Source organism: Molossus molossus, unplaced genomic scaffold, assembly GCF_014108415.1.
Source record: "Molossus molossus isolate mMolMol1 unplaced genomic scaffold, mMolMol1.p scaffold_m16_p_17, whole genome shotgun sequence".
NCBI lineage: Eukaryota > Metazoa > Chordata > Mammalia > Chiroptera > Molossidae > Molossus > Molossus molossus.
In genome coordinates this window covers 51692611-51719927 of record NW_023425352.1, presented here as the reverse complement: position 1 = coordinate 51719927, position 27317 = coordinate 51692611, and the positions used below count along the sequence as shown (strand labels likewise).

General features: G+C 56.8%; 1 protein-coding gene across 1 annotated transcript in view; it reads right to left on the bottom strand.

Moving 5' to 3' along the window:
• Positions 1-2829: 2829 nt before the first annotated feature.
• PALD1 (phosphatase domain containing paladin 1) overlaps positions 2830-27317 on the bottom strand; it is a 78588-nt gene continuing 54100 nt past the window's right edge. Inside the window, exons 18-20 of the mRNA XM_036265326.1 lie at positions 24753-24893; positions 5391-5546; positions 2830-3490 (exon numbers count right to left, since the gene is read on the bottom strand). Coding sequence (XP_036121219.1) covers positions 3338-3490; positions 5391-5546; positions 24753-24893 — 450 coding nt within the window. The 3' untranslated portion in view covers positions 2830-3337. The remainder of the gene's footprint in view (positions 3491-5390; positions 5547-24752; positions 24894-27317) is intronic.

The window sequence follows — 27317 nt, the reverse complement described above, 5'->3', positions numbered from 1 at the left end:
ACACGCCCAGCTGGTGAGGCTCAGTGGTTGAGCGTCCACCCATGCACCAAGAGGTCACTGGTTCTATTCCCGGGTAGGGCACATGCCCAGGCTGCGGGCCCAATCCCCAGTAGGGGGCATGCAGGTCAATCAATGTTCTCTCTCATTGATGTTTCTATCTCTTTCTCCCTCTCCCTTCCTCTCTCTCTAAAAATCAATAAAGAAAAAAAGAATTTAAAACAAAACAAAATAAAAAATAACCCACATGGCCCTGGACGGTTTTGCTCAGTAGTTAGAGCGTCGACCTGTGGACCAGAGTCGTGGGTTCAATTCTGGTCAAGGGCATATACCTCGGCTGCGGTTCAGTCCTGGCCCTAATTGGGACAGTGTGAGAGGCAACCAATCGGTGTGTCTCTCTCACATCGGTGTTTCTAGTGCTCTCTGTCTCTCTCTCTCTCCCTCCCTCCCTCCCACTCTATTGAAGATCAACAGAAAATTGTCTTTGGGTAAGGATTTAAAAATCATAATAATAACCCACATGTAAGGTTGCATATCTTTTATTTATTTTTCTTTATTGATTTGAGAGAGAGAGGTAGAGAGATTGAAACATCAATGAGAGAGAACATCGACTGGCTGCCCCCTGTATGCCCCCCACTAGGGATCAGGCCCACAACCTGGCATGTACCCTGACCAGGAATGGAACCAGTGACCTCTTGGTGCATGGGTCGACGCTCAACCACTGAGCCACACCGGCCCGGCAGGTTGCATATCTTGACAGGGTTTGGGTTACACAGGTATACACATTTGTCAAGGTTTGTGTGGCTTTGGACAAGTCATGAGCAGACGGGGGACTGCTGCTGAGCAAGGGCTTGGAGAGACCTTTCCAAGGCGGTTAAAACTGACTACGTGCTTACCATGTGTCAGCGCTGCTCCCAAGTATCAGAGGCTTCAGGTGCCAATGACCAGAGGAGCTACTGAAACGTCACCCAGCACTGCCCCTGGCACTGCTAGATGCCCTCCAAGGCTGGAGCAGGCTGGGGAGCTTGGGGGACACGCCCATGAACACGCTGCCCACTCCTGTGTATCCCCACCCAGACCCCCTCATCCGAGGCAGAGAAGTGAGAACTGCCACACCCACACACACCTGAGTGCACACACCTCTACATTGGCACTCAAAAACCACACAGCGCATTCTAGGAAATAATGTTTCCTGCTGTACTAAGATATAACCCCAGGAGACCTTCCCTGCCAGCCTGGAAAGATGACCAACTCTAGCTCAATGAGGGCTCTGAGTTCCAGTCTCACCACCCCTCAGCTGACCTCGGAACTACATCCTACAGGGCCTTGCTCCCCTGATCCTAGAAGTGTTTGGGTGGAAGCCAGGATCAGTGCTCTCTCTGCCTCGCTCTCCCCACTGCCTCAACAATCTCTCAATCCCAATGTGTTCAAGCCTCCGGGGGCCTGAAGGGGCCAAGCAGAACCTGGCAGGGGGAAAAAATGGAGGTCGAGGTCCACCCTCCTTCATAGCTCCTGAAACTTCGCCTTGTTTAATTTCCCTAGATACAGCAGTCCTTCACACTTTAGTATGAATTAGCCTGTTATGATTCTTTCCTCAAGGAGGGGCTCAGCACGATAGCCCTGGGCATCCTGAGTGAAATGGTAAGGCGCAATTGGAAATGTGAAAGAAGGAGAGGCATGTCTGGGGGAAAAACACCTTTTCTGAGACTGGGGAGCACTAGGGATAGATGCTCTCTTCCCACCCTGCCCACTTACTCTTACTCAGAAGGAGCAGAGACCCCAAATTGTATCAGTTCTATAACACCTGCTTCACACTAAAGACAAATCAGCAGCCAGGTGCAAATCACATTTAGCTGTTTTTAATGCTCAAAAGCTCTGTACAAAAAGAATCACAAATGAATCCTCACAACACCCCTGTGAGGTAGGTAGGCAAGTATTATTCTCCCATTTACACATGGAGATACTGAGGCAGAGCAGTGACGGGACTGGCCAGTGGTCCCAGCACAGCTGAAAGTCAGGGCCAACCATGAGAACACAAAGGCTCCCTCCCAGTTCAGCCCCGATCTCTGACCCCTCACCTAGACCTTGTCTGCAAACAAATTAATATTTTTAATACATGCAAAAATAATAAAAACAAAAACAACAAATCTGGAAAGGTAGTGACAGACATACAGTAGTTCTGCAAAAAGAAATCAGCCAAGGTGGTCAAATGTTTTCCAATACTAGGTAGATATGAACAACTTCAGCCTCTTCTCCCCTTTTCAAATATCTAGACCAGGAACACAACCACCTGTTTTTCCACAGAAGCGCATGTACTCAACCAAGAGAGGCCCCCTGGCCCCAACGAGCCAGGCCGGGCGGACGGCCTCCCCACAGGTCAGCCCTGGGTTTCGGCAGACACCAGGCCCCGGAGAAGAGCTGCAACCCAGCACCGCCTGCCTCTCCTGCCTGAGCAGCTTTCACACTGTTCCCACTGTTCCCTCATTCGCCCAGCACCCCCGTAAGCTCCTGCTGCAGAGGTGGGGGCCCGGGGCCGCCTGGGCTGGTGGGGCAGGGAGGTGTGGGGTGACCCCAGTGCTCCGGCCTCCTCAGCACCTCCCACCTGGGCTCCCAGGAAATGGAGCTGGCTTCTTCCACGGGGCCACATCCGCCACATCCGCCTTCTGGAGACCCCTTCCCCTGAGGGGCTCCCTGATAGTTCCAGCTCCTTCGAAAACTCCACGGCCCTGCCAGCCCCAGGGGAGGGGGGGGGGAAGGGAGGGGGAAGGGAGGAGAGGCAGAGGCCATGTGGAGACTTCGGGAAGTCTCCAGGATGGAGACAAGGCATGAGAAGCAAGGAAACTAGGTAAAGCTGCCTTTGAAGTCACCCAGAGTGCGGTCTGCTCCCCAGGGCCGGGGGGCGCTCAGGCGCTGCAGGGGAGAAGCCACGGAGGAGAGCAGGGAAGGACGGAAAGAGGAGGAAACGGAAAGCGACGCTGGCCGGATGCTTTGTGCCAGGGTGGTCAGACCTGCTCTGACAGGGAGGAGAGGTGGCAGTGGAGGTGACAAGTAGCTTTGATTGGCAACCTGAGGAGCGAGCTCCTTGGAGGGCTGACGCCACCCGTCTGCAAGGCGTCCACACCGGGCCCTCCCCGCGGCTGTTCCCACGCCTGTCATTTACAAGGTATGACTGGGTGCTAACTGTCCTATAAAAAGCTCTTTCAAAAAAGAGGTCCCAACCCAGTCCCAGTCTCTCTGGGAAGCTGGGGAACTATCAGCTCGGGGCCCCTTCGGCGAAGAGCACCTCAGACCCCCCAGCCCCCGTGGGGCCGTGCGGGAGGGGACGCGCAGGGGAAGCCTCCTACAGGAAGTCCCCGGCAGCGAGGGGCTCCAGGCTGTGGCTCTGCTCCTGCCACCGGCTGCGCAGCCTTGAGAAGGGCTGGTCCTCCACACTCTCGAGCTCGGGGAAGCCCAGCCGGTTGAGGATCTCGTAGACTCCGGCCTTCGACGCCACCTGGAGAGGATGGCAGAGGAGATGGGGCGGCCTCCAGGGGGGGAGGGTGTCCTTCGGGTCCCGCTGCCCCCTCCGTGCCTTCCTTCTCTCTGGGCTTCGAAGCACACAACTGAGTCTGGGGCCCAGGGCTGCCTCCTACCAGCTCAGCGAACTGAACAAGTTTGCGTTTTGACCGCTATTGACCACTCCGAGCTTCCACTTCCTCGTACTGGGGGCAACGGCCTCTGCCTGCAGGACCACCGGGGCCACACAAGCAGGGAAGCACTCCGCAGTGGACGGCAGGGCGTCCCCCAGGCCCCGGCGCTGCGCTGGGCGCGGGGAGGGCTGAGGAGGGCAGCGCGAACTCGGAGCCAGCAGGAGCCTCTGGCCGTGGGTTCCGGGCGGGCCTCCCCGCGGGTCGGTTCCCTGGGGCCTCCCTGGACACTACACAGCTCTGGTGCCCAGTGGCCCAGGCCCTGACACTAGACCCAATCCATCCGACAAAGAACCCCCTTCTCACCCCACCATCCTGGGGGTGGGGAAGAGCAGGATCCACTCAGAATAAAGGTCCCCAAGTAACCCTCACCCCCACTGCCATTCATCCCCAGGAGAGAGGGGCCCTGAGGCTAGAACCCCACACTCCTAACTGGACCCCCCAGTTCTCTGCTTCCTTGACTTTCCCCAACATCCGCCACCCAGGTTCAGCTGGGGAGGGGATTAAGCTCCTCCCCAGCCCTTGGCTCCCCTGATTTCCTCTCTCCAAGCAGAAGTGCCCTGTGTCCCCCAACACCTCCATCCTTCCCAGGGGCTCAAGGAGGAAGATGAGCCCAGGCCTGCTCATGAGGGTGAACCCAGCATGGCCTTGGTGTGACCCACACCCCAGCAGGTGTCCTGACTCAACACTCATCCACCCGAGGGCCACGCGCAAGGCTTTTCCTTCAGCACACGGCCCAGCAGCCACTATCCCTGCCACTGCGGTGGCCTCCCCGCCGGTGCCTCACAGCTGCCCCCACACAGCCCCGCGTCAGCCCGTGCCCTTCCGACACCCTCTCCGGCTGGGGTCCCAGCTTCCTGTTTCCCCGCCCGCCCGCCCGTGGGGGCACATGCAGACTCCAGATTAGAGCCGCCAGGCCAGGCGCTAAGGTCAGGGGGGGCCAGCGACCTGGTGGGGGGTGAGTACAGGCCGCTTTGCCGAAGAGGGGGTAACGGGGTGGCAGCTCTGTCTCTAAACCAGCTGAGCCCAAGGAAGAATGAGGAAGAGCTGGGAGGCCAAGCAGAGAGGTGGGACTCGAGGGTGTCCTAGGCCAGACACGGGGGGCTCTGGAGCCCACCAGCTGGCTCTAATGCTGACTGTGAACAAGGAACTTAACCCGTCTATGCTCAGTCTGCTCCTCTGTAAAATGGGAGAGCAACAGCCGCCATGTGAGGCAGACCTGCTTAGCACAGGGTCTGGCGATTGAACTGCGTAGCTCATGGAACCCTCGCCACCTTCTGAGGTGGTGCCAACAGTATCAACATTATGTCCAATGTAATTGAGGGCAGTGGGGCTAACTAACTTGTCCAAGGTCGCAATGGAAGGTGGCAGGGGCTGGGCATGCCACCTCGCCCTTTGCAGAGTAGGTGACATGATGGGAATGAAGAGGCCAGGCAACACTGGCCTTGGGGACACACAGGGCAGGGGCCCAGCCTGGCACACGGCCTGTCTGTTCCCCACATCCTGTCTCCGCCCTCCTCATGCTTGCATGCACTCGCTCCCGCACCCCACTTACTGCCTGCCCAGCGCAGACACTGTGCGGGGGACCCAAGGCCAACCAAGACAAGGCTCAGCCAAACAGAAGAGTGAGAGATGAGGCGGCTTCCCGCTCAACAGGGGCCCGGCCAGGCAGCCCGGCCTCCCGCCTGCCGGGCCTCCCGCCCTCACCTCCCGCATCCAGGTGCTGAAAGGCCTCTGCCAGGAGTCGGCCTTCTCCAGGTGGAGGTAAGCGTTGAAGAGCACCAGGTACACGTAGCGTTCCAGGTACTGCAGGCTCCGCAGCTGCAGCCTCCGGGCCTCCTGCTCCGATTTGGCTGCTTTTACCTGCAGGATGGCGGGAGTCAGCGCAGGCTTCAACATGGACACCCCACACACTCACACCACACACATACACCCCACACGCACCACACACACTCACACCACACACATACACCCCACACGCACCACACACACTCACACCATACACCCCACACGCACCACACACACTCACACCACATACATACACCCCACACACTCACACCACACACATACACCCCACACGCACCACACACACTCACACCACACACATACACCCCACACACTCACACCACACACATACACCCCACACGCACCACACACACTCACACCACATACATACACCCCACACACTCACCCCACACACATACACCCCACACGCACCACACACACATGTACCACATACACTCACACACCACACACACACCCATACACACATATCCCACACACTCATACACACCACACATACATATACCCCACCATATGTACCACACTCTCACACTACACACACATACACCCCACACACCCCCACACACATACCACATACACTCACACACATACACCCCACACATACCACACACACACCACATACACTCACGCATCACACACATACACCCCACACACATACCACATACACTCACACCCCACACACACACATACAACCTACACACACGTACCACATACACCCACACACCACACATACATATACTCCACCATATGTACCACACTCTCACACTACACACACATACACCCCACACACCCCCACACACATACCACATACTCACACACATACACCCCACACATACCACACACACACCACATACACTCACGCATCACACACATACACCCCACACACATACCACATACACTCACACCCCACACACACACATACACCCTACACACACGTACCACATACACCCACACACCACACATACACATACCCCACATGTACCATAACACACTCACTCACACACATCACACATATACACACCACACACCTTTATTCACAGACATACACCCCACATGTACCACAGGCACATGCATCCCACAGCACACACAGCACACTCACACACAGCACATACACTCACGCCATACACACTCACACACCCTACACACCACACAAACCCCAGCACACACACTCACACGCACCCTCTGCCACCCTCAGCACCAGGGAGGCAGGGGCGTCGGAAACCCACTTCCTACTGGGACGGTGTGGACAGGTCATCTGCCTCCCTCCACCCCCAGCTCCTCACTGTGAAATTATAACCACCGTCCCGTTCTGAAGGCGACCAGACGAGGACGGGCTGCCGTGAGAAAGGTCCGTTCAAGCCTCCATCATGACTGAGCTGTGGAGAGGCCCGGGGCAGGCCCCATGGGCTCGACACTGGACACGCAGCTCTAACCACTAGGAAGGACCCTTTCTGCCAACTCCTGTGAGTGGAGACGTCTTCTCCTCCGGCCCCACCCTCCCAGGACTAGAGGGAAGACTCGTGGCTCCTCTCTCCCAAGCCCTTGGGCCTCCCTCGGGGAGGGGTGCATCTGAGGTCTCTGATCAGTGGCCTGGGAAGGGGGCCAGCTCTCAGGGCCATGACCTGTGGACACAACCTGGACCCTCTCCCTCAGCCGGGGCTCCCCGGCCTGCGGCTGCTGGGGTGAGCTCCTCTCTGCCTGGGAAGGGGGAAACCTCGGGGTGAGCTCCTCTCTGCTGGGGAGGGGGAAACCTCGGGGTGAGCCCCTGTCTGCCTGGGGAGGAGGAACCTCGGGGTGAGCTCCTCTCTGCTGGGGAGGGGGAAACCTCGGGGTGAGCCCATCTGCCTGGGGAGGAGGAACCTCGGGGTGAGCTCCTGTCTGTCTGGGGAGGGGGAACCTCGGGGTGAGCTCCTCTCTGCCTGGGGAGGGGGAAACCTCGGGGTGAGCTCCTCTCTGCCAGGGGAGGGGGAAACCTCGGGGTGAGCTCCTGTCTGTCTGGGGAGGGGGAACCTCGGGGTGAGCTCCTCTCTGCCTGGGGAGGGGGAAACCCCAGCACTGTCTCTAACTGACTTCTTGCCTGTTTCTCAAATGGTTCAGGATCAGAGGCGGACCAGTGTGCAGACAGCCTCAGATCCCAGCCGTCACCCGCTCCAAGGCTGGCGACAGAGCACCGCAGGCCACGGGGCGAGGCTCCGCAAGACGAAGACGCGCCGCCGCAGAGGGAAGGGGCAGGGCCAGCGGGCAGTGAAAAGTGGCCCCAGGGAGCGCGGACTCGGCGGGCTGTGAGGGCCAGGCTGGATTTGGAAGGGGACAGCGAGCCCCAGATGGGGTGGCCCAGAGGTAAGGATGGGGCCCAGCAAGGAGCCACCAGAAAGGGGCCGGCCTGGTTGGAACGAGGATGTGAGGGGACAAGAAGGGGAACTGGGCCAGCACCCAGTGATGGAAGCCGACCCTGTAGGCTGGCTTCCCAACCCAGACGTGCAGAAGCCTGGACCCCACCCAGATCAATCTCACGAGTTTCCAAGGGGTGGCCCTGGGCATCAGGACTAGGGAATGCTCCGGGGTGAGCCTCTATAGCCAGGGTTGAGCACCACGGCCCTACCTCTGGGAGCCACTGAACTTTGGGGGTAGGAGTGACCTGTTAACAGAAGACTAATGGGAGATGGATGCTCAGGAGACAGGGGATCCTCTTGAGGTTCTTCTCAATGTCGGGGTCAGGGGCGGCCAGGGGACAAGGCCCAGCTCCCCCGACAGGTCTCTGCCCCATACCTGACTGTGCTCCTCCACCCACCGCACGCGTGCTGCCCGCCCTGAGGGGAACACAGCTCACCCTGCACCCATACCCCCAGGTCTGCTCCAGGAAGAGGGTGTGGCGCGGGGCGGTTCCCTGGGGCTGCTGGAACTCGGAGGGAGGGCACAGCCAGCCCAGGCCTCCTGAACCAGGAGCCAGGAAGGGCATCTCCACCAACTGAGCCACAGCTGGAAGCCTTGCGGGCACACCGCTGGGGCTCAGCACCCTCCCCAGACGTGACGGCCACAGTCCTACAATCCAGCAGCTACAGGGGGCCTGCGGTTCTCCACGCCCCTTCCGCCTCGGGCAACTCAGCCTTCCGTCCTCTGCCATCTTTGCTCCCGGGCCTGCGTGAGTGGACACACCATCCAGGGAGCTCTGGGGCTCTGGGGACGGGCAAGGTGGAAGGGGGACAGGGCCCAGGAGGGGACAGGGCCCACAGCCAGTGCTCGGACTCCCTAGGAGACGCGCTGGGTTCTGGGCCTGGTTTTGCCATTTACACGCTCAGCCCCCACCCTCGTTTCTGGAGATGGGGTTCTCAGGCTCGTGAGGTATGAGGAAGCACCTGGGAACAAGGAGAGCCACGCCAGTCCATCCATCCGGGGAACAGGAGGGGGACTGTGGCGCACAGGCACAGGCCCTGCCCACAGGGGGCTGCAGGTGGTGGTGGCTGGGGTCGGGGAGCAGAAGACAAAGCACCCAGAGGGCCAGATCATGGGATCGAGGTAGGGCAGGTAGCTGGACTGGGGAGGGCATCAAAAAGGAGGTGCTGTTTGAGGTGGGTCAGGAGAAAGGGGGCAGAAAGGTGCCCTGAGAGGGGGAGAAAAGGGGTTAGAGAGAGAGATGTCTCCAGGTAGACGGGGGAGGGACTCATGGCAGCAGCAGGGGAGGGGTGGTGATGGAGGCAACACCCAGAGGCCATGCCAAGCCTTGGCCTCAGACAAAGGGGCCAATGAGCTTCCGGTGGGTTTGAGTTGGGGATGGCCCCATGGCTGCTGCTGGGGAAGGGGGGCAGATCAGGATGCCTGTTGTGTTGATGATCAATCGGTTTTGCTTAGAATTAGGCAGTGAACCTAAGAAGTTTGTTTTTGCCTAAATACAAATGGTGGCCAGCACAGGGCTGTGCTGCTCCGGCTTCAGCCCCCGGCCCCCATGCGGCTTCCTCCTCCGTTCCGAGGCCTGAGCCCACTCAAAGCCTTCTCGTAGGAAGAAGGAGAGGAAATCCAGTGGTCCCACCGGGCAACAGCCATTTTGTTTTGCTTTATTTTATTTATTTTATTGTGTTGTTAATCCTCACCTGAGGATATTTTTCCACTGATTTTTAGACAGAGTGGAAGGGAGGGAGGGGGAGAGAGAGAGAGGGAAACAATGACGTGAGAGAGACACATCAACTAGTTGCCTCCCGCAAGACCCCGACCAGGACTGGGGATAGAACCTGCAACCCAGGCACATGCCCTTGACCAGAGGTTGAACCTACAACTCTTCAATCCATGGGCTGACGCTCTGACTGCTGAGCCAAACCGGCCAGGGCAGCAAAAACCATTTTAAACTGCTTTCCATGAAACAGCTCTGAAGAAGGTCCTGAAGGTCCCTCAGCTCTGGGCTTGGCTCCCAGACCGGCCACAGCAGCCCTGTCCTCCCGGTGCCCCTGTTCCCATGGGGACACAAGCCTGCAGCCCCCAGAGACACCATGGAGGATCCGGTCTGAGCAATATTTGGGGTGGAGAGGTTGAGTGACTCCTTCTGGCAAGGCAGGGTAGAATTATCTCTAAATTCAGACCACTGGGTGAAGGTGACGCCTGACACTCCCCGGAAGGTTCCGTGGGCACAGCCTGCCCAATCGAAGTCTGTGATTTGAGGAATGACCCGTCTTCCTATCAGGGCCCTGGCTTCCTTAAAATCACCCATGTTGGCACTGTCTGAGGAGGTCAGGCCAGCCACCTCCTACCGATAAAAATAGTGAAGCTGTTTTTAAATGGCCTGGCAGGCCAGGGTGTCATTAGCTGTGGTGCAGCGGGCAAGACCTCCTCGTCCCCTGGGACTGAGCCCTGAAATAGAAGGGGGCTGGGAACAGTGGCCAGGGCACTGGCATTTCCGGCCTCTCAAGCCTGCAGTCTGCCCGGCACAGGCGCGGGCCCAACGTGGCCAGCAGCGGCTCTATTGAAGTTTTGTCTTCTGCTGGGCACGGGGGCAAGGCTGGCGAGCGTCGCCAGGTGTGCCCAGGGCCCACTGCATACCCCATGCTAGGGGAGCATGTGACACCCAGACGTGATCATGAGATTCTAACCCACTCTCCCAGTGACTCCATGAAGGATGAGGCTCTGCAAGGTTGAGTAACCACCCAAGTCAGAGTTCTAAGCTGGGACACAAACTCCAAAATCCCAGCTCTCCTATCACCCTGGCCCTTTTCTTCACAGTCAAGTCCAACCACTCCCTGCCTCACTCTTGCCTCTGTTTTTACCCGCCTCTTCTCCTGCCCGGGATGCTCTCCCCTCCGCCCGACGTGGCTGTGTTCAGCTTGACCCTCCAAGCCCAGGACAAGCCCCCACTCTCCTGAAGGAAGCCAGCTGAAAGTTCCAGCCCACGGTCCACCCTCCTCTGCTCTCCAAGGCATGACTGGCCTCAGCAACGGTACATGGGGCCACAATGGTACCCCAGGGGACAATGGTACCTCAGGAGACAACACTAAACCAGGGAACAACGATACCCCAGGGGATAACAGTTCCCCAGGAGACAATGGTAAAACAGGGGACAATGGCACCCCAGAGGACAATGGTAAAACAGGGGATAACAGTTCCCCAGGGGACAATGGTAAAACAGGGGACAATGGCACCCCAGAGGACAATGGTATAACAGGGGACAATGGTAAAACAGGGGATAACAGTTCCCCAGGGGACAATGGTAAAACAGGGGACAATGGTACCCCAGGGGATAACAGTTCCCCAGGGGACAATGGTAAAACAGGGGACAATGACACCCCAGGAGACAATGGTAAAACAGGGAACAACAGTACCCCAGGGGACAATGGTAAAAGAGGGGACAACAGTACCCCAGGGGACAATGGTAAAAGAGGGGACAACAGTACCCCAGGGGACAACACAACGGTAAAACAGGGGACAACGGTATCCCAGGGGATAATGGTAAAACAGGGGACAACGGTACCCCAGGGGACAATGGTAAAACAGGGGACAACGGTACCCCAGGGGACAACGGTAAAACAGGGGACAACGGCACCCCAGGGGACAATGGTAAAACAGGGGACAATGGTAAAACAGGGGACAACAGTTCCCCAGGGGACAATGGTAAAACAGCGGACAACAGCAAACCAGGGCACAATGGTACCCCAGCAGACAATGATACCCCAGGGGACAACAGTACTGTCCGATAGCCTGGGACTGGCGCCAGGCACACTGCTCGACCATTGTCTCGCTTGCTCAGCCTTGCCTCCCACCCTGTTCCGGGAACGGCCTGCCCCGAGCTTGTAGACTAACTCCCATCCCGCTCTTACCGACTCACATTCCAGGGGCTCCATGCATAGCCCCGCAAGGTCAAACCCTAACAGACAACTCTCAGCTGCAACGGGCAGATATAAAAAAGCACCAACCCCAGCATCGGGTGTGGCTTCTAGGTCTTGACCCCCGGAGTCTGTGAACCCGCCCGGAGTGTACCCAATAAAGCCTGATCCCTGTTCATTCGGCTGATTGGCTCTCCAGTCTCTTCTCTGTTTTTCGGCGGCGCCCCCAATTCCTTACAAGTACCCCAGAGGACAATGGTAAAACAGGACAACAGTACACCAGGGGACAACGGTAAAACAGGGGACAACAGTACCCCAGGGGACAACGGTATCCCAGGGGACAACAGTAAACCAGGGCACAACAGCAAACCAAGGGACAATGGTACCCCAGCAGACAATGGTAGCCCAGGGGACAACAGTACCCCAGGGACAATGGTAAAACAGAGGACAACGGTTCCCCAGGGGACAACAGTTCCCCAGGGGACAATGGTAAAATGGGACAACAGTACCCCAGGGAACAACAGTTCCCCAGGGGACAACAGTGAACCAGGGGACAACAGTATCCCAGGGGACAACAGTGAACCAGGGGACAACAGTATCCCAGGGGACAACAGTGAACCAGGGGACAACAGTATCCCAGGGGACAACAGTGAACCAGGGGACAACAGTGAACCAGGGGACAACAGTATCCCAGGGGACAACAGTGAACCAGGGGACAACAGTGAACCAGGAGACAACAGTATCCCAGGGGACAACAGTGCACCAGGGGACAACAGTGAACCAGGGGACAACAGTGAACCAGGGGACAACAGTACCCCAGGGGACAACAGTGAACCAGGGGACAACGGTAAACCCTCCTCCCACGCCCGTGTTGACGAGTTGGTTCAGCACGTGCCCGGGTGATCCATGGCACTGCCTCCTTAGGCCATCTCATCCCGTCTCATGCTTTCACCACCATGAAGAATCCAGATTCTAGACAGGACACTGGGGACTCCCACATGTGTCCCTGGGACTCCCGACTGGGACGTGCAGCTGCCTGCTCAGGACTTTAAACCTGTTCCCAAACATGTCCCAAAAGAACCTGCCATGCTCTCCCAAACCTGCCCACCCACAGGCCTGCCCATCGTAGTGACAGCTCCACCCTTCTCAGTGCTCAGGCCCAACCTGGCACCCCTCCTTGACTTCTGGACTTCTCCATTTCTCAGCCCACACCCAACCAGTCAGGGAGTCTGGTCCCTGGATTTCAAAACACTCCCAGAAGCTGCCCACCTCACACCACCCTGATTCAAGCCGCCTATGTCATCGACAGCACTTGACTGGCCTCCCTGCCACCACCTCGCCCCGCTCCTGCTCCTACAGCCGCACAGGGCTGGTGGCTCTAGAACACCGCCGGCCTCTGTCCACACGCTGCACGCGGAGCAGAAGCTGAGTCCGTGCAGTCCCAGACAAGGCCCCATTTGGCCTGCACTTCCTGCCCCATCACCTCTGACCTCCTTTCCTGCCCTTCCCTCTGCTCCTCAAACATAGCAGACAGCTCCCCCCTCAAGGCCTTCGCACCCGCCGCACTGTCTGCCTGGATTTCAGAGCAGTGACCTCCTTCACCTCCTTTGTGGGCAAATGCCACCTTCTCATCGGGCCCCTTCCTGACCCAGACTCTGTGCAAAACCACAACCCCCCACAGACATAGCAACACCTAACACCCCATAATTTTGACGTGTATACTGTTTTCTGTGTGTCAGCCTCACTGGAGTGCGGGTTCCGGGACTTCCATGTTCTGCTCATGAGGCTGCTCCAGCACCTAGAACAGGGCCTGGCACTTAGCAGGTGCGCGCTAAATGTTTGTCTAATCAATACATGGCTAATGCTGGCATCCTGCGCTTTCGTTGAGCCCTGCGTCAGACTGCCTGCGATCACCCAGCTCAGGGAGACTGCGGCTCAAGAGGTGGACCACCTGCCAGGTCCTAGGGAGAGCTAATGTAGCACCGGCCCCAGGGAAACAGAGCCCAGAGGAGAAACAGGAGCAAGGCCAGGCCCGGCCAGGCCAGGTGGCTCTGTTGGTTGGAGTGGAATCTCATACACCAGAAAGGTTGCAGGTTTGATTCCCAGTCAGGGCACATACCTAGGTTGTGGGTTTGAACCCCGGGCATGTTTGAGAGGCAGCTGATCAATGTTTCTCTCTCCCTTCCTCTCTCTCTCAAATCAATAAACACACCCTCGAGTGAGGATTACAAAGAAGAGAAGCCAGGCTCAGGGCTGGCATCCACGTAAGCCAGACGACACCCCACCGCTGGAGCCTCCCTGCTGCCCTGCCCCCTGCCCACTCAACAGGAGCAGGCCTGGCCTGGTGGCCTCTGCCCTCCAGCTCAGGTGGGGTCCAGGCTGGGAGGGCGGGGTCCAGAGCTCAGGCCCCATCCTCTCCAAATTCGAGGCCACCCCCTCCTTGGCAGACACTGGCCCCCAAGAAATCAGCAACAGCTGCCTCCAGGGCTTTTCCATGAGCCCCAGCCAATGGGCCTGGAGCACAATAAAGCTTCTATGTCTAGTCCCCAAAAGGGAGAAAATAGCCCTCAGCCCACAGAAGGGCAACTAGTTTTCCAAAGACGTTCGGCGCTTTCAAAGAGCGAAGGGGCTAACCCTGAGCAGTGGGCTTCCCTGTGCGCCATTCACTCAACAAATGTGCGTGCACCCCTGGGCCCAGCTCTGGGGTTCAGCACCCACAAGCATGGTCCTGGCCCTCAGGAGCCCACTGTCCCTGTGCATAACCCAGTGAGTCAGCCTGGTGTCCCAGCCCCCACCCACCACACCCTGCGTACCCACTGCCACCTCCCAGCACACCCACACTGGTGCTCACCAGGTCCTTCAGGCAGACAGAGCAGCAGTAGGGACCTCAAGCGACGGACAGAAAAGCAGAAGCCCAGGCAGGCCAGAGTGATTCGCCCAAGGCTGCCCCCGGAGCTGCTGGCAAAGCCGGGGCCAGAACCCGGGTTCCCATCCCCGGCCCAGGGCTCTCAGTTGCTGGAGAGCACCCTCCCTTGGAACACACAAAGAACCAAAAGATACAGGAGGTGGAGGTGAGGTTTCCTGACTAATCATACACTAACTCACTCAAACTTCCACCTGTCCATCCACTCACTAGACAGACATCACAGAGCCGACTCGAGCCAGACGAGGCCTGGGCGTCGGGGTTCAGAGACGCGCCCTTGCCCAGCAGAACAAAGATGAGCAACAGAATGAGGCACCTCCGGTGACAACCACAACCCGACAGTGACAGCAGTGAGCTCAGACGGACTGAGGCAGGGTCTCAGTGGGGGTGTGCCAGAGGGATGCTCAGGTTCAGATTTAAGCCCTTCCCAAACCACTGAAACTTCCCAGCCTAAAGCACACTTGGAAAGCGAGCCCGGGACATCCTGGTGCTCAGTGGCTGCTGGCTGTTCAGTACACAGGGAAAGCACCCCAAAGGGTGGAGATGGCTCCAGCTCAGCCGCATGATGTGGAGGGAGGGAAAGCAAAAGAGGTCTCAGCTACTGAGCATGTGCCCTACACACACACGCACAAGCACACACAAGCACATGTACACGCACACAAGCACACACACACGCACACGTGCGTGCAAGCACAGTCTCCGTTTTGGCAGCCACTGACCGAACCACCAGCTCCATTTTGGGCCGGGCGTGAAAGAGCCTTGGGAAGCAACCCCCCTTTTGTCATGTTTGATGTGACAGCTCCCAGCATTCCTAAGCTGCTCAGACTGCACGCCCGGGCCCTGGAGACACAGTCCCTCCTGAAATGAGGTCTCCAGGGAACAACTCTGGAAAGACAGAGACCTTGCCTGGGGCTCGAAGCCAGACCTGTCTCACTCCATACTTTTCTTAAGGTAACAGCCCTGGTCCTGGGGACACTGCGCGGGATCTCTTTAACCTCTCGGCAACTCTGCACCGACCCAGGGTGATACGTGCAGAGGGGCGGGTGGCTTCCCTGCCCACCCTTCCTGTCCACCACAGAACTGCCCTGGACGCTGGCCACCGTGGCGGAGGGAAAGGAAGGCAGGCTGAGGAGCGGGGGGACAGGTTCCGGTTCTGCCTTTAGCTGGCTACTAAAGCCCATTAGGCCTCAGTCTTCCTCAGCAAAATGGGTCTAAAATCCCACCATCTCACCAACTGCTCCGAGGACCAGAGGAGACAAAGGTAACTTTTAGAAAACTCAAAACGCGCTGCTCCAAGTTATAGCATTACAGTCTGTAACAAAATCTGTCGGAGAAGAAGGGACATTCCACCCCTCCGTGGTCCCTTCACCTCCGCCCCCCGAGAACTCTTTCTGAGGGAGAGACAGGACACAGACTGTGCACACAGAGCCCTGAGAGTCCCGTCAGCAGCCAAAGCTGGGGAGATGCCCCTGCGGGTAATGATTTAACGGGGCTTCCACCGGAGCCCGGACTCGGTGTCACCATCGTGGGCTGGTGTCCGTCCCGGTTCTCCTCAGCCCGGGGCCCCGCCTTCTCACCTCAGTCCCGAACTCACGAGGGGCTTCGTTCCAAGGGTCTTTGCTTTCCTCTTTCCCTTTTAAGTGCCCTGAGCGTTCTGGCCTCTGCACGCACGGGGTGCTCAGGCCTGCCCCCTCTCCTCGACGCTGCAGGCTGCAGGAGGCATCTCTGGGCCGCAGTCCCGAGGCCGGGCAGCCCGAGGGAGGCCGAGGAGAGAGCAGCCACAACAGGAAGGTCTGTCCCTGGAAAACCTGTGTGCGGATTTGGTCCCACACCCCACTACGGAACTCCTTCCCAGGCTGTCCCATGACCCACATTGACATGGTTCTGTCTTCCTGCCCACCCCCAGGCTGGGAAGACAGGCCAAGCGTCACGGCTTCTCTCTCGTTTTAGGCCCCGTGGGGCGGGACGTGGGCGGGGGGGGGGACAGTGCATGAGAAGGGGCCCCACCTGGGAGCCGGGGACTGGCATCTTGCTCTCCCCTCACCCACCAGCGGTGTGTTCCTGGGCAAGCCCGAGCCTCCTTCCTCAGATGCAGAGAGGGAGGGAGCATGACAGCCGCCTTCGGTCAGGCCCAGGCAGAGTGAGGGCTGGCTGGGCTGGGGGTGAAAATGCAGTCAGCCTGGGGTCCGCACCTCTGGAGCTGGGTCTGCGATGGCCAAGGAGGCGCTAGGACACCTCGGGGCTGGGGCCCTGCCCCCAGCACTGGCCCCTAACAACCTCCAGCCTCCCGTCATGACCCCTCTGTCCGCTCCCAGCCCACCCTGCGCCAGTCTCCCAGACCCCCGTCTAGTCTGTCTGTCCCCAGCTGCAGGAGCACGGGGGCTCACCGAATCCGACATCCTCACCCCGGTGTTAGAGGAGCACCTCCCCAACCTCCTCGGGAGGGGGGAAACCAAGGGAAGAGCCAGCACGGGGCCCGCCTCCTGCCCTGACCGTGAGTCAATGCAGAGGGCATGAGACAGTCAGTGTAGCGCCATTTTGCAAATCCCCAGTGAAATCAGGAATCCAGGGGACAGCATTGGCATCCGCCACGTGACAGAGACCACAGGACCTGCTATCCCCGTGGAAGACACTGCACCACCCACGACTATTAGGCCAAAGCAGAGCTTAATCCGATCAAGCCTCTGGCTCTCCCCTCAGGAAGCGCACAGGCTGAGCCGCACCCGGGGTGTAACCAGCGTGGCCTGGAGGCTGGCCGTCAGTAAGACAATGCCGTCATCTCAGCCAGCACCCTTCCAGGGAAGAGCTGTTCTAGATTCAGCGTGACGTCAGGGACGCATCAACCAAATGTGATCTGTGGATCTTTTCTGGATCCCGATCCAAATGCAAAAAGACTTTGGGTCCCGTGAGCACATGTAAACACTGACAAGGTACTGGATGGTGATGATGCAAAACTCTTGTTGTCTGAGGAAATGATGTTACGATGATCTTTTTTAAAAGACCCCCCTCTTTATGTGCTGAAATATTTTTAAAAGAAATATGACATCTGAGACTTGCTTCAAAATAATCCGGTCGGGATGGGGAGACCGGATGGGGGAGATGGGGCAGTGGACGAGGCGTCAGGTGAAATAAGACTGGCTCTGATTGGTAATTCCTGAAACCGAGAGGTGGGCACACAAGGGTTCATGAAATTATTCTCTCTACTTTGAAATTTCCTGTTTGATTTTTTCCAAAATAATTTTTTTTTAATACTCACCCAAGGACATTTTTCTATTTATCTTCAGATAGAGTGGGAGGGAGGGAGAGAGAGGAAGAGGAAGATAGAAACATCAATGTGAGAGAGACACATCGACTGGTTGCCTCCTGCACGACCCCAACCAGGGCCGGGGACAAACTGCAACCGAGGTACATACCCCTGCCCAGAATTAAACCCGAGACTCTTTGGTCCATGGGCCAATGCTCTAACTGCTGAGCCAAACTGGCAGGGCCCAAAATAATTTTTTTTAATCCTCACCTGAGAATATTCTTTCCATAGATTTTTAGAGAGAGTGTTTGGCAGGGGGGAGAAACACTGATGTGAGAGAGACGCATCGATTGGTTTCCTCCTGCACAACCCCAACCGACCAGGGCCAGGGATCAAACCTCAACCCAAGTACATGCCCTTGACCAGGAATCGAACCTGTGACCTTTCAGTGTGCGGGTCAATGCTCTAACCACTGAGCAACACCAACCATGGCTCCAAAATAAAATTTTAAAACAATAAATTCCTTTCAACTCAGTCACTGCTCCTCATTTGAAAGATCAGCCTACAGAAATAATCCACACGGACGAAAGCGCAACATGCTCGATGACAGTCCCCCTGCCGTCCCCCCCAGAGGACAGGAGGCAAGGCAAGGGCCACAGCAGGGGCAGCAGCACACGGCCCTGGGCACTTCCGCTCCACCGTGCGGTGATGCAAAGGCTCTTCAGCGAACGGGGTAAACGCCACGAGCTGGAGCTACGTATTAAGCCGCCTCTCCTCGTCCTATGGGGCACACGCTCCGTCCCAGACACGTCAAGCACAGGACAGGCACCAGGGAGCGTGCTGGCTGAGCGCGAACATCATCCAGGCGACAAGCAAGCGTCCTCTGGGCACACCGTGACCACACCGACAGGAGAAGGTGTGTGCGGGTCCACAAAGGCCAAATGAAAGGTCAACATGAAATCATCGCTGGGCAGGCAGGAGCCAGGGAGCCCGGACAGTGGTCTCTTCAGTAACGAGCCACACACCGTCCCCCTGCCCGCGGGACCTGGCGGTGCAGCGAGATTACGCTGTTCCTTTCCGATCCACAACAAAGAAGTGGTCACCACGCTCCCAAGCCTCTTTGCCATGGGCCCTGAACGGTTTTATGGCTGCAAGAAGCACACCCGCCAAGTTCCAGGAGCTGTTTTCTTAACTGCTTGTTATTGAGGGTAAGCTGACTGCTGGACCTGGCGGGGCCGCACTGCTCGGGGCTCACGGCGCAGGGGGCGGAGGAGCCGCGCTGCGCTTTCAGACCCCGAGGCGTGGACTCCTGGGAGGAAACTTCAGAGGGGCAGAATGTGGACTAGTTCTGGAATGTTCCCAGGCACATGGAGCTCAGGTCCAGTTCTATTCAGTGGTTCCAGGGGTCCAACCAGGCCAATGATGCCGCCTGCACGTGTGGTACCAGGGCCTCGAGCAGACAACTGCAGGCCCCAGGGAGGTCCCCTGGGAACGTCTGGTTGGACACCAGAGGGCAGGGGTAACAACCAACCAGACACCAGGCTGAGACGCAGCTGCCAGCCTCCGCAGGGCTCGTCCCCCAGAGGGAAAGGGCAGAGGAAACAGCTGCCACCTGCAGCCGCAGCAGCCCCACAGCTCACCAGGGCAGCACGGCCTGAGACCGGGGCCACGGGCAAGTGGGGGTGGGGCTCGGGGCTGGGAGAGGGTCTTTGCTGCGGATACCTGCTCGGCCATCCACTCACATGGGGCTGGGACACCACCCTCCCGCTCGTCTGTAAACAGAGGGCCATGTGCTCTCCAAGTCCTTTAGCACTAAAAGCTTTGGACCAGTGGGGGTCCTGAAGCTCAGAGGAACATCTCGAGGCACTGGGCTAGCATGATGCCAGGAGCCCTCCCACGTGTTGAGTGCTTACTGTGTGCCAGCCAAGCCCTGTGCTCCCAGGCCCGGTGTCCTTCCCACACAGCCCTGCAGGGCAGCAGCATCCGCCCAGCCTGGCAGGCAGGGCACAGTGGTCAGAGAGATAAGACAGCCCTGTAGGCACCCAGCTCCCTCCAACCCCCACATTCATATGCCTTCTGCCAATCAGCCTGGAACAATCTAACCTGCTTCCTTCCCGTCCACACAGGGACTGACACTGTGTCAACCGTAATAAAGTCCATTCCAGGGTGCACGCATACACACACACACACACGCCGAGCTGGCCAGATGCCCTTCTAATCTGGAGGCAGCTGGAACCTCCGATCACCCTGACCCGAGGCAGGACATGGGCTCTGGGCCCACCAGGCCACAGGGGCTTTCGGCCTTCCTGATGAAGGCGACAGCAGCCTCGTCATCAAAGGCTGTGATTCCCAGTGCAGGCCCCTGACCAGCTCACAGGCCCACGGGAACTGAGAAGTGTGCATCTCTTCAAAGACTGTCCTCTAGTCTGAGATAACACCCACTGTGCTTTTCTGGTACTAAAATACCTTTTCTTCTATGAAACCCCAAGCATATCAGATGGTAGGTGGGTTTTTTAAATCTTTGCTTCTTTCCGCCTTCCTTCTTTTCTTTAAAATGTACACATTAACAAGGTTACATAGTGGCAACCCTGCAATGGTCCTTTCCTTTTTCAATCCAGTCTGTGAAATCCCAGGGGACTAAGGTCACTCCCGTTCTTTGTTCCCTAACAGCACTGTTAGGGGCCCAGGATTAGACCCCTACGATGAGTGGCGTTATGAGAAGAGATACCAGAGAGCCCACCCTGCCTCCTTCCCCCCTCTGCCCACACGCGCCCCAGGAAAGGCCTGGGGGGGCACAGCAAGGCGGCAGCGGCGTGCAAGCCAGAATGAGGGCCCGCGCTAGGAAATGAATCAGCCAGAGCCCTGACCTCGGACGTGTCAGCCTCCAGAACTGTGGGAAAATGAATTTCTGTTGCTTCAGCCATGCAGCCTCGGTATTTTGTTACGCGGCTCAAGCTAACTGCATGCTTGTGATAGCACCTCTCTCTACACTCCAGCCTCCCCTTCTGTAAAGTGAGAGGGTGACATTCTATGAGAGAATCACCCTAATACCAACCAAACAAAGACGTCATAAGAAAAAAAACTACAGATCAATATCTCCTATGAGTCTGATGCAAAAAATTCACAACAAACCAAATGCAGATATATATAAAGATTACTTGCCATGCACGACCAAGTAGGATTTATCCCAGGAATGCTGTGTAGGTTTAAAACCCAAGTCAATTTACATAATACATTATACCAATAGAAAAAAGGGCAAAAATCATCTAATAATCTTAAGAGGCATAGAAAAGTACTTAAAAAAATTTAACATCTACTCATGAAAAAAAACCACTCAAGCCCTGGCCTGGTGGTTCAGTTGGCTGGAGCTTCACCCCACACATCAAAAGGATGTGGGTTCGATTCTCAGTTGGGGCAAGTACGGGAAACAAGTGACCAATGTTTCTCTCTCCCCCCCTTCCTCTCTTTCTCTAAAAATCAAGAAAACAAACCCTCTGGTGAAGATTTTAAAAAAAGAAAAGAAAACACTCAAACGAGGAATGGAAGGGAATTCCCTCACCCTGACAAAGGGTCTATGAGAAACCCACACTCAATGGGGAAAGACTAAAAGCCTCCTCCTCAAGATCAGGAACAAGCGGAGGTGTCTGCTCGCGCTACTTCTGTTCAACATTGTACTGGAAGATCTCGCCAGAGCAGTTAGAAAAGAAAATTAAATAAAAGGCACCCAGATTAGAAAGGAAGTTGTAAAACTCTATTTGTAGATGACACAATCTTGTATACAAAGAATTCTAAGGAATTAACTAAAACAAACACGTATTAGAACCTATAAACAAGTGTAGCAAGGTCGCAGGATAGATCAATATACAAATACCAACTGTATTTCTATCCCACAGCAACGAACATGCTAAAAAGTGAAATAAGGAAATCAATTCTATGTATAATAGCACAAATACAATAAAGTAGGAATAGATTTAACAAAAGAATACAAGACTTACACTCTGGGAACTATAAAACATCACATAAGAAATTAAAGAAGACCTAAATAAATGGGAAATCATCTCATGTTCATGGATCAGAAAAGTGATTGTTGTTCAGATGACAATACTCCACAAACTGATTTACACGTTCAACGCAATCCCTATCAAAATCTCAGCTGGCTTTCCTGCAGAAATTGACTGACAAAGGTGGTACTTGACCAGGAGCACCAGCACCTAGGAGCCTGCTAGACATCCAGCCCTACAGAATCAAAAGCCCAGGGGTGGGGCCCAGCAGCAGGAAACACCAGGGGACAATGGTCCCCAGGGGGTAACAGTTTAACAAGCCTGCAGGTGATCCTGAAGCCCACTAAAGTAGGGGACGCCTGCTTAGAGGACGTGGTATGTTCTCAACCTTGACTGTCCACTGGACTCACCTAGGGAATTTATTTTTTTAAAAGATCATGCTCTGGCCCCCCCAGCAAACCAACCAAATCAGCCTCTCTGGGGATGGAGTTCAGTAACAGATATATTTTAAAGCTCCCAGATGAATCTATTCACAGCCAGGGTGAGAAGGACTGCATTAGAAGGTGTCTCAGCCCTGGCCAGTTTGGCTCGGAGGTTAGAGCATTAGCCACAGACTAAAGGGTCACGGGTTTGATTCCCAGTCAAGGATATGCACCTGGGTTACAGGTTCGATTCCCGGCCCCAGGAGGAAACCAATCCATATGTCTCTCACGTTGATGTTTCTCTTTCTCCCTCCCTTCCACTCCCCTTCTACTTTATCTAAAAATCAATGGAAATATCCTCCAGTGAGGATTAACAACAACAAAAAAAGTGTCTCAGGCCCCTCTGTTCATCAGCACCTGGAGAGTTTGACCCAAATTCAGCTCACTTGCGCCACCTGGTGGCCACACTGAGAAATAACTCTACATGTCGTTTCTGTACCACCACCATTCTCATTGCAAAGGTCAATCTAGCCTTGGGAATGGGGGGAGTTGATGGTAGGCATGGTGGGAGGGGGCGTGGGGGACCGGCCCTCCACTGGCTCTGCTACCTGCCTCCTCACTAAAACACTCCACAGCCCAAAGGCAGCAGGGGCATCCACCGCCAGATACAGCTCCTACCACACCAGCCTTCCCTCTCTACTGCGACAGTGAGAGCCAGCTTACCCACCCACCCTCACCTCTGACAGCTCCCAACACAAATGTGTGGTAGGCACCAAAACACCTTCACTGCCTCCACACTTACTTGGCACCTTTCAGCCTCCTGGCTTTTGCCCATGCAGTGGGTCCCCCTGCCTGGGTGCCTTCCCCAGCCCCCATCATATGGGGACTGTTTCAGGTCAGCCCTGTGAAACCGCTCCTCTCCCTGCTCCCCCTCTGGGTGCCTCACAAAGGACATCCATGGCTGAGAGCTCAGAGGGGGGGCCTATGAGCTTTGGGGGTGGGGTGGGGGTGGGGTACCTAAAATGCCTAAAAGCACTTAAGAGCTAGCCGGGCTAGAAGGAGGGGGGTGTCAGGAGGGGGACTCTGACAGGGCGGTCAGTGTGGGGTGGGAACTCTGATGCTTTGAAACAGGACTAGGCAACACTTTCAACTGCTTCAGCTTCCAGCCAGAGAGAGAACTAGCAGCTTCCGTTCTCTGCCCTGTATCCTTTGAAAGCCAGAGGAGCCCAGTCTCTTAGCTCCTGGCTGCCACCTGGCGGCAGCATACCAAACTTCCATGAAGACCCAAAAGCAAGTAGAGATACAATGCAGCTGGGGCCTTGGGGAAAACCAGCAAAGTTCATTTTCCGAAACTTCTTAACCACTCTGCCCACCCCACATGTGGCAGCCCTTCCAACTGACCTCGGATCCTGAGCAGAGCCTGACCGCAGATGTCCTGCCTCAGCCAAGCACCCACCCAGTGCCCCAGTCATGGTCTGAGCTATGACCTCGGCAGGGGTTGGCCCGGATCAGCATTTCACCAAGGCGTGCCCGGTGCAGGCAGAGCACGAAGCTGGCCTGGAGCCCCCGCCTCTGCAGGGGCCACCGGCAGAAGCTGTCCTTGGGAACTGCTGGCCAGCAGACGATGACACCAGGTTGGCACCCAAGGGGATGCCCACTCACTTCAGGCAGTCTTCTTGAAGCCCCGTCGCCCCCATGGCTGCCCCTCCCTGCCCCAGTGCCCTCCTCACCCCAGCGGCCAACCACATTTACTGGGCAGAGGACAGAATCAGGCAGTCAGTGCTCCTCACAGACCAGAGGCCACGAAGTCCAATGCCCAGGGCTGCCTGGCAGGTAACATGACTGGGCCAGAAGGGCCATGTGTGACAGAGCACTGGGGACCATGGCCAAGAGGGGGACACAATTTTCCTAAACAGGCTAAAAATCAGAATTTATACCTGTAATCTGGGCTGTTATGGAAATCTCCCTCAGCAGTATCGGCTGTTAACTGCTGTCCTGCCGGCTACCAAACAGCCACTCTCCAGGCCCACAGAGCGGCCCCGTCTGCTCCCAGGCTCCCTTAAAAGAAACTGGAGGGTGCTACCTGGCACCACAGGGAAGCAGGACAGGGTTTCGTTCTGGTCAGCCACATACGTGACGGGTCCCAGAGATACAGCAGCTGTTGAACCCTCGACCAGCACCCTCGCAGGCAACCCACTGGGCGCTGCAGAATCAAGTTGGGACCCGGCGTGTTTCCATCTCAGGGATCACCTCTGCTTCCAGAAGGTGGGGAAGTGACCAAGAGCCCGTGAGGGTCCCAAGGGACCCCTAGCCACCTCGTAGCACAGTGGCCACACCTGGGCTGTGCACCTGGGTTAAGGGAGGGGCTCACCTGGCGGTAGGTGCAGATAATGATTTCCCGCAGGTGGTAGTGCATGGGCGTCATGGTCTCACTGACTGTGTCCAGCGCTGCGTCCACCTCCTTCTTCACGCAGTGCCCTTCAGGCAGCAGCTGCACCACCTTCATCACCACCTGGGGCCAGAGGGAGGGGGCTGAGCAGAGAGAGAGCCGAGGCGGACGGCTGGGGCCTCCCACCCCAGCGACAGGCTCACCCCGCACCAGAGGCCGCGCTGGCCTCAAGGCCTGACCACAGAGCCCGGCCTGTCCTGGGTTCTCAGACGGGCAGCTGGTCATTGTTTCACTCTAACATCACTCTCTTCCTGTCTAAAGGTCAGTTTTTTTAAATCTTTTTTTTAAAGGTGTCCATCAACAGATGAATGGATAAACAAAATATGGTATATGCACACAATGGAATATTTGTCAGCCTTTATGAGGAAGGAAATCCTAATACATGCTCAACATGAATGAACCTTGAAGACATTATCCTGATTGAAATACGCCAGATACAAAATGACAAATACGTATTAGTAAGTCCTATATTATAAGTGATTCTACTTGTATATGTAATCAAATTCATAGAGACAGATAATAGAACAGTGGTTGCCAGGGGCAAGAAGGGAGAATGGGGGGTTACTGTTTAATGGGTACGGTCAGTTTGAGATGAGGAAAAAGTTCTGAATGGTGGTGATAGTTGTGCAACAATGAGAACGGACTTAATGCCACAGAACCGTGCACTTAAAAATGGTTAAATGGGCTCTGGCCGGTTTGGCTCAGCAGTTAGAGCATCGGCCCGCCGATCACACAGTCCCGGGTTTGGGTCCCGCTAAGGGCATGTACCTCAGTTGCAGTTTGTCCCCAGCCCCGGTCGGGATCATGTGGGTGGCAACCCCTTGATGTGTCTCTCTGGTATCGATGCTTCTCTCTCTCTCTCTCTCTCTCTCTCTCTCTCTCTCTCTCTTTCTCTCTCTCTCTCTCTTCCTCCCTCTCTCCCTCCCGCTCTATCTGAAGATAAATGCGAAAATGTCCTCGGGTAAGGATAAAAAAAAAAAAAGGTAAATTTCATGTTATGTGTATTTAACTACAATAAAAAAATAAAAAAATAAAAAGAAGAGAATCCGTGAATCAGCCAGGAAAACAGAGAGAAGAGTTGCAGGGTGAGGGAACAGCGTATGCAAAGGCCTAGAAGCTGACTGAGCTTGGCAGGTTCGAGGACCTGTGTGGAAGCCAGGTGGCGGGACAGCAGGGAGGGGCCCGTGGAAGCCAGGTGGCAGGACAGCAGGGAGGGGCCCGTGGAAGCCAGGTGGCGGGACAGCAGGGAGGGGCACGTGGAAGCCAGGTGTCGGGACAGCAGGGAGGGGCACGTGGAAGCCAGGTAGCGGGACACAGGAGGGGCCTGTGGAAGCCAGTGGTGGACAGCAGGAGGGGCACGTGGAAGCCAGGTGGCGGGACAGCAGGGAGGGGCCGTGGAGCCAGGTGGGGACAGCAGGAGGGCCCGTGGAGCAGGTGGGGGACAGCAGGGAGGGGCACGTGGAAGCCAGGTGTCGGGACAGCAGGGAGGGGCACGTGGAAGCCAGGTAGCGGGACAGCAGGGAGGGGCCTGTGGAAGCCAGGTGGTGGGACAGCAGGGAGGGGCACGTGGAAGCCAGGTGGTGGGACAGCAGGGAGGGGCCTGTGGAAGCCAGGTGGTGGGACAGCAGGGAGGGGCCCGTGGAAGCCAGGTGGTGGGACAGCAGGGAGGGGCCCGTGGAAGCCAGGTGTCGGGACAGCAGGGAGGGGCACGTGGAAGCCAGGTGGCGGGACAGCAGGGAGGGGCCCGTGGAAGCCAGGTGGCAGGACAGCAGGGAGGGGCCCGTGGAAGCCAGGTGGCGGGACAGCAGGGAGGGGCACGTGGAAGCCAGGTGGTGGGACAGCAGGGAGGGGCCCGTGGAAGCCAGGTGGTGGGACAGCAGGGAGGGGCCCGTGGAAGCCAGGTGGCGGGACAGCAGGGAGGGGCATGTGGCCAGGCAGATAAGAGTCAACCACAGTGCTGACACCAGGCAGCCACCTGCTACCTCTGAGCTCCACGTTCCCCACATGTAAGAGGGAGATATTGCCACCGACCTGCAAGGTGTCTGGGAAGGTACAATGTGGCAGGTGCAATGCATGGGTGACTACATCGGAAATGTTAGTGGCTGTCCATCCAGTGCCCTGAACTGAGATGGGGGTGAGGGTGGGCAGGCCAGGGCCCTGCACCAAGGTCACCAAACATCGCTGGGTCCCAGGTGCCTATGAGGGGGTTGTCAATGCTACCTAGATAAGATGGTGGCCAGTGGCCTCCCCCAGGGCACACAGTAGCCCAGCAACAGGGTTAGGCAGAATGAAGGGAGTCCAGGTCCTTCATCCCCAACAGTCATCTGCCAGGGCCCCAGAGCCAACCTGCCCCGTGCCTCGGTTTGCTCGTCTGTGAAATGGGAACAGAGAAGCACTTGTGTGATGAGGTGAAAGAAGGCAAGAGTATTAACAGCTCTGAAAGTCCCTGCAGACCTGCCAGCAAGACTCGCAGGGTACGCTGCAGGG